Source organism: Tetrahymena thermophila (assembly GCF_000189635.1).
Source record: "Tetrahymena thermophila SB210 genomic scaffold scf_8254587, whole genome shotgun sequence".
Taxonomy (NCBI): Eukaryota; Ciliophora; class Oligohymenophorea; order Hymenostomatida; family Tetrahymenidae; genus Tetrahymena; species Tetrahymena thermophila.
In genome coordinates this window covers 381,620-389,696 of record NW_002476358.1, presented here as the reverse complement: position 1 = coordinate 389,696, position 8,077 = coordinate 381,620, and the positions used below count along the sequence as shown (strand labels likewise).

The window sequence follows — 8,077 nt, the reverse complement described above, 5'->3', positions numbered from 1 at the left end:
AAATCGAGTAGGTCTTGATTTAATTCCAAATAGCTAAAATGTAGAATTTACAGTTGAAAGTATTGATGTAGAAAAATGTAGAGCCTAATATGAAATCATTTTTGCTACTGTCTTTGTACCTTCTAAAGTTCCTTCAGCTATAGTTTCTTAAGCCTAGTACTTCTCAAAAGGAATTGTTACTATATCAAACATGCTCGAGAATATTTTCGCAGCACTTTTCAGCAGATTTACCTTTTGAGCTAAATCTAGATAGCTAAACTAATTTTCAAGAATGTCTTTTTGATAAGTATTTACAGCTATTTGCAAGATATTGTTAATACTGTTAAAATTCTTTTTGTTAATATACAATGAAGGCAAAGAAAAGTTCATGCCTTAGATTGAACTTATATTTAAAGCTTCTAATTTAAATTCATTTATCAACTAAAATAAATCTATTGCTCTAGGATCATAATCTATTGAAATTTCTGTTTCTTATACTTCAAAATTGTCTATTTCTATCCTATATCTTAATAATAAATAAAATATAATTTTAATTTAGAATTTCTAAAAATAAATATAAATTAATTAATTACTTTTGATTATTTGTTTAAATTGAACTAAAGCTAATATTATCTAATTCATCATCAAATTCATCTTCTTCTTGATTTTAGTCACTCTCTTTTTATTTTAATTTGCTACAGCTTTGATAATCATCAGATAAGTTACTGCTTTCTTTTTTTAAATTTAAATTTAATTCTGGCATCTTTGATTAAGCTAGGAAAGTATTTTCATTTTTTTTATCACTTGAAAACTGAGTTGGCTGATTGTTTAACTTTTGATTAACTATGGTATCTTATTTTTAGATATTCTAAGAAGTTTATGTTGAGGTAAATTCAATGCAAGTTTTATTAAAGTTATCAGGAATATTTGAGTCCTTTACTTATTAATTCTGAGATTTTTTAGTGTCAAATATCTCAAAAGAATATTTATTTTTGTATAATTAGAAAGGATTTATGTCTTCAATACCTGAAAAAATGCTATTATTTCCTTTTTTAGGAGAGCTATGATTTATGTTATTTTTTTAATAATAATAATGTAATAATGATATATTGTTATCAAAAATAAGTTCTTTGTTTTCTTCATCTGATTCATCTGAGGATTAATAATCGTCATATTATTCAACATCACTAAATTATTTCTTTTCTCCACTTTTTGCCTCTAACTCGTCATTTTCATCACCATCTACTATTTCCCATTCATTTTTTATTTTTTTAGCATTATTCTTTTTCTTAGCTGAGAGTTTTCTCTTAGGTTAATTTTAGTTTTTACTCGACTCATTTTGACTTTGTAAGTCTTTATTTCCGGAAAGAGAGGATAAAATTTTTGATTTAAGGTCAAAGAAATCAATTAAAAAATCTAGAGTAACTCCATGTATGTAGAATTGAAGAGGATGGATACTCAGTCCACCTTATAATTTAATATGTTCTTAGCTTTCTTCTAATACATCAATCTCTAAATTCAAGAAATCTATTCCAGTTTCTTATTCTATTTCAATTTGAATTTGTGAATTCTTATTTTAAATATTTTTGTGTTTTAATTAATTTTATATTCCTTCGACTGTAGAAGAGCTCATAAGTTAGCTCATCAAATTTTATTAATTATTTTTTATTTCTATTTTATTTTTCTTCATTGTCATGAATTTTTTAATGCTAGAGTTTTTTAAATCATCGATAATTTCAAATTTTTTCACTTTTAAGATTATTTTTTTCTTAGCTGAGCTTTAATTTGCTGCATTTTCACTCTAACTTTCACTATTCTATTGAGATAAATTAACTTAAATATATTCCTCAGTCTTAAGTTAAGCTCCTTTTAGAAGAATAATCATTCTATTTTTATAGTCTCTAGCATTTTCTTTTTATAAGTTTCTATACTCTTCTTTTTTTAATTGAAATTTAGTATATTAAGGTGTATAGTTATTAATCAATTAAAATAATTTTGATTCCTTTAGAGAATTAAATTACTTAGTTTCTTTTATATTGCTGTTTTATATTTCATTTGAAATCTATTTATTACTACAACTATTCAGTATATTTATTTAATTTTATTAAGTAAATTTCATATTTCTTTTTAGAGGATCACGGTAAACATTATCTATAGAACAGGTAACATCATAGTTAAAATCTAAACCTTTAAAAATATTAATTTAAAAGTCATCTAAATTCACTTAAAAGGAGAATTTAACATTAGCTGTCTCTTGGTATATAAAATTATTTTGTTAATCTATTGCTTCTTGCTTGAAGAAAGTTTTTTCTACTTCAAGTATATTCATGTCATCTTCTTCAAGCGCATTAATTAGTCTTGTATGTGTCCTGAATACGCTTCTGCTGTTTGTAAAATTTATTCTTTTGCCTTTGATGTTAACTTACTCTTTTTTAAATTTGTCTGCTTAAAGTAAATTTGTCTGGTCTTACTAAGAATTTAAATTTGCTAAGTTAATTTATTAATTCAACTGATCTTCGATGATTTCGTAATGAGGATGATCTAAGCTTTTTAAATTTAATTTGCTATTTTAATATTAATTTTGCTACTAAGATTATATGTATGTTTCAGCTATTTTTTTTCTTCTGTTGGCAGAATCCCCAAGAATATCAAGATTGTATTAGAGCAAGTGATTAAAATTAATAAGATACTTAATTGTGTCTTTACATAGAAGTATCTGAACTCCTCTCTTCTCTATTTGAATTGAAGAATTCTAACTAGAAATGCTAGCTTTTAATCCTAAAGAATGTACATTTAATATTTATTTAAAATTCATTTGTTTAAGTAAACTCTCTTCAGTTGCTAATACTATACTTTAAGAATAATCTAATAACAAAATACTATTTAATCTTTCTATGTGGTCATCGAACTACAAAAAATAACCAGAGAGCTGTTATAAATAACCATTCATAGCAACATTATTTTTATTTTAATCCACTTTTTATTACTATGACTTGTCTGAGCTTTCAAGTTGTTAAGTTTTTGTTTCAAAATAGTTGTTACTGGTCTACTCTATAGAAAAGTTACAATCAGGAATCAATAAACACAATCGACTATTAGAGTAGTAATTATTTTTTTTTAGCTCCAAATCAATTACTTAATGGCTAAAGCTCATTCTAGAAAGTCCACCTTTTTCAAGATAATTTTAATTGTAATACATAAATATGTCCAGTGCTGAATTTTAAATTTATAAACTAAAGTTAATTTTTGAATTTTTATTTTGCTATAATTTTTAGCTTTCAATTAATTGATCGTTTAAGTATTTTTCTTAAGTCTCATTATTTATTTATTTTATCATATCAGCAATGTTTTCAAGTAAAAATTGAATTTCATCTAAAAATGGAAGACTAAAGTCAGTTAAACGAAAAACGCACCCAAAAAGATTAAAATCATACTCCTAACTATTACCATTAAATATAAATTTAATCATCCAATCACTTTGATCTTCTTTATCTTTTTGCTATACTTTTTCAAATTTATCATAAGATTTAGGAATCATAATCATTCTCTAAGCAAAGTAGTATGAGGAATTCATTTTTTCCTCATCATTTGACGTAGACAAAATTCTTTGAATACTTACTCTTATTGGCTGCTTGCCTAAAGAGAATTATTGATGCTAAGTATAAACTCCTTATTTATACACTATAAAATCTTACACTTAGTATCTTTTTTAGAATAAAAATAAGTATTTAATTAAATAATTCATAAAAAATTTACTGTCTATATTTCGATGTAATTTTAGTACTTTCAACTAATCTTAGAGGTTATCCAAGGATTGGCTTTGCTTATTATGTATCAAGAACAATCAAATCATAAATAGAGCATTTAAATAAGCTTTCTAATAAATTGTACTTGGATTTGATAGAATTAATTTCTACAATAATTTTATCTTTTTCAGATGTGAAATAAGTTAAAATAAAATTGTTAGAGTACAAATTAAAAATAAATTTGTTTTGTTCTTATTACAGCTTCTAATTTTAGTTATGAAGCAGTGAGATACATTCTTCTTTTTATTCACTGTATAAAACAGTTTCTCTATGTATGCAAGTCAGGAGGAAAACAAGGTTTTCTATAAATTGTTTTTTTAAATCGATTTTTATATTAGGGACAGACATTAAAATCTCTGTAGAACACATCGGAGTTGAGTTTTCTTAGAATGAGTTGCTTTGAAATTTCTTTTTTTCATTTTTAGAATTACTTTTTTGTAAAGGATCTTCATCTACATTCAAAACATATATCTTATCTTTTTAAAAGAAAAGCAATTCTGAATTTATTGAGGAATTTGTATCGCTTTATTTTCTGTCTTCATTTAAATTGTTAGAACTAAATAAGAGCAAATTAGAACTTTTAAGGATTTAGCTTAAATAATTATTTTAACATTCAGTTTCTTAGTTGATAGAATTGAAGCTTTCTTAATGATTTAATCTATTTATTAAATTTTCATCTTTTCTTAGTTGTTAATCTTTTTTTATAGTTTCTATGCAAATGAAGGGGTCACAAGATAGATTTTTATCTCCTTGAATACTTATAAACGTAATTTATTCACCTTCAGTAGGCATATTTATTTATAATTCATTAAAATTAATTTCCTGTCTAATAATGTTGTAATTTGGAAATTATTTATCTAGAGAACCCATTTAATAGGTATTAGTTGTATGAATAATTTTTAGTAAATCAAGTTCAATAAACAAGGAGGGGCACTTATTTAAACGCTAATTCTTTTATCTTGAAGTACAATAACAACAAAAATTATTTTGGTTATTTTCTTTATTGTCTTTAGATTGAGTTTCTCTTAGAAAATTATAATCAAGAATTTAATAAAGGAAAGAAATATTCTCGATTTAAATAGATATTTTTGACTAACTCATTTTCATCTAATCAATATCTTGTTATTTTTAGTCATCATCTTTAATATAATCTTCACATTTAAGTTTCTCGCTTTAATTAACTTCTACCATTTATTTTTCTATACATTTTATTTAATTAGAAGACAAGCATTCTTCATCTGACTTTTTCTCTTCAAGCTTAATATCAGAAAAAAATTATTCTTTTCAATAAAATTTATATTTAAATTACTTTCAATAATACAATAAATTACATATATCAATGAGAGTTTTGTAATCTGCGTTGAAACTGACTAATGCTACTTCTATTAGAACAGAATTTTTTTAAGTATTACTGAGGAGATTAAAACATATTTTAGATTAACTTATTTTTTAACTGTTTTCTATCATTTTTTTGCTAATACTATATCCTTCATCTCTAAAAATTTTAGTAGAAGATTCTTTTTTAGAAAAATCAGTTTTTAATTTAAAAATTTATTTTATGCAATAATGATTAAAAGGTGATCTATCAGTAGACTACTTTCTCTATTCTACTTTCCTCGATATTTTCTAATTATTTTACTGAAGATTAACACTTATCCAATTTAAATCAAAGATTTTTGCTTTTCTAAAATAAAGATGCATAGAGTTTCCTTCATCTTTGTACTAAACAACATTGAGTGTTGATATGTTAATTTGAAATAAGCTTATTTCTTTTAAATAAATATTATACTTCACTGATTCTTATATTTTCTCATCTCCACCTCTCTTTCTAGAATAAATCCATTATCTTTTTTACGTTTCAGGTTAGCTACTTTTTAATAAATAAATATGAATAGACTACAATAAAAAGTGATGACTCGAATCTTGTTTTATGCCTTAAATAGCCTCACTATTTAGGTTTTTAATTTCTTCTTTTACAAGAATACTAGATTCTAACTTTACCTGTTTGCTAGCTCCATAATTATTTTATTCCTCTGTTATCTAGCTATTTTTTTGTTAATCTTAGTTGTTTTTCCTCATTGATTCCAATATATCACTTAACTAGCTGTCGTTAAACTACAAAGTTTCAAAAAAATCCTTTTATGAATCTTCTTCATTTGAGTAGTCTTATTTAATTCCCGAAATATCTTAATCAGAAATAGGATTTTAATCATTGAGTCTATTTTAAATTTTTTCTTCATATTTTAATTTAAATTATTTAGTAAAATAATCTTATATAATTTTATTTTCTGATGAATTATCATCTGAATCATTTTCCTCATTATCTCTCTGAGTATCATCTTCTTCACTATCTATTTTACTATCTCTGTACATTTATTTTAAATTTTCATCTATATGTTAATCACCAATAAGATTATCTTCTTTTTTTTCTTCTTATTCGTCTAAACCTAAATCAATATCACTCCAGCCATCATCTAGTTCATCTAATTTATTGCCATCGTTTCCAACAACATGCTCTGATTCTGATTGATCAGAATGTTAAGAAAACGAATTATGCTCTTTCAATCCCAATTAAATATCTGCTAAATCTGAGCTCTTAGCTGATATTTGTTTTTAAGAACTTTTTCTTTTTTTAAGTTCTAATTTCTTTTATTTTTTAGAAACTTAGTTAGCCATTTCTTAGTAGTCAAAAGAATAAACTCTCATTCTAGGAGGAGCTACAGTTTCTTAAATTTTATTAGCCTAAGTTATTTTCTCACTTTGTAATTACTAATTTTGGTATACTTACTCCATTATCTTTTCATCGTTTTTATATTACTAAATACTTTTTATTAAAGTTATTAGTTACTAAGTCTGTTAAGTATGAATCATAATTTCTAATTTAGGTATAATAGCTTATATATTTGACTTCTGTAGGCTAATTCTGAGTTATTACTTAGGAATATATTAATTCAGTTAAGCATTGTATTCATATTCATGACCGCAGCACATAATACATTAATTAGATTCAATATTCTATTTTAATTAAAATTTATTTGGCTTGATTTATTTCATTTAATTTATTTAAATATAAAATTTAAACTAAAATAGTGATTCATTTAAAATATTTTTTCTTTAAAATTCTTTTTCAATAAATATTTCTAATCAAATAAAATTACATTTTATGGTATTTCACATTTCTAAGTTAAGTAGACCTATAAACCATGAGCTTTAGTCTCAAAATTAGAAAATAAAACCTACTTGATAAAAGATTTAGATTCTTATTTGTCATGAAACTACTATAAATAAAACGATTCTAAATGAAACAATAGGAAATTATTTTCGTTTTTTCCAGTATTTCTTTGCTTCACTTCAGAATTTACTTCAGGTATTTCTAAAAAAATATTTAAGTCAGTTATTTAAAGCTTCAAACCAAGAAGAAGTTTTTTCACTAAAACCTTATAGGCGTCTACTTATTCGTACATATTTTCACTAGATTATTTTTAGCTTTTAAATGAATTCAAGGATTCTCTAACACTTTGCTTAATAGAATCTTCAAGGTCTTGTTCCTCTATAATAGCATTTGTATCCCCTAATTAACTATTATCTCGCGCTTGTTAATATTTCTTAGCCAAAAAGGATTATCTATCAAAGTTCTATACTGATAAATGGATAGTTAAACCTTAAATTTTTACTATTGCACTCTTATCTAAAATATTTTACCAATTTATTTATGAAGATACATTATTTATAATAGCTTTATTTATTTTATAAGGAGAGTTTTGAAATAATAAATCGTTTAAAAGATTTTCATTAAGCTAGATATCTTTAAGTCCTTCTTTATAAAATTAGTTGAAATCAATACTTTCGTTTTTAACATAGGTCTTTAAGAATCGCTCGAATAAAAATTTAATTAAGTTCTCAATCGGCATTGTGAATTACCTTTTAAAAAAGTTCATCACTTTGCCAATCTTCTCTTTGACTGATTGCATTATTATTTTATGATTTTGTTTGTTCCTTTTTAATATTATTTTTTAAATTCTAACAAATTTAAAAGTAGTGCTGATAAATCAAAATCTAATTTTAACAATGTTTCCTTCAAGCATTAATTTCTATTTTTTTAGAATAGAATCTTTTAAGAAGTTTTGCAATAATACTCTGCCAACAAGAATGAAAGTAGTTTTTGATCAAAACATAATTATTTAGTACAGCTGTATATCGCTCACCATTGAAAAAGAATTAATAACTTTGTTAAAGTAGACTCAATAAAGCAATTACTAACATGTTAATAATATTAATTTAAAGGCATACAT

General features: G+C 23.9%; 1 protein-coding gene across 1 annotated transcript in view; it reads right to left on the bottom strand. All coding sequences in view use genetic code 6, as the record gives it.

Moving 5' to 3' along the window:
* The window catches only part of TTHERM_00388650 (hypothetical protein), a gene marked incomplete at both ends in the record, with an annotated part of 7,973 nt that extends 277 nt beyond the window's left edge, over positions 1–7,696 (bottom strand). Inside the window, 5 exons of the mRNA XM_001019369.3 lie at positions 1–505; positions 573–3,683; positions 3,736–5,065; positions 5,117–6,800; positions 6,944–7,696. The exon at positions 1–505 is cut by the window's left edge and continues 145 nt beyond it. Coding sequence (XP_001019369.3) covers positions 1–505; positions 573–3,683; positions 3,736–5,065; positions 5,117–6,800; positions 6,944–7,696 — 7,383 coding nt within the window. The remainder of the gene's footprint in view (positions 506–572; positions 3,684–3,735; positions 5,066–5,116; positions 6,801–6,943) is intronic.
* Positions 7,697–8,077: the final 381 nt, after the last annotated feature.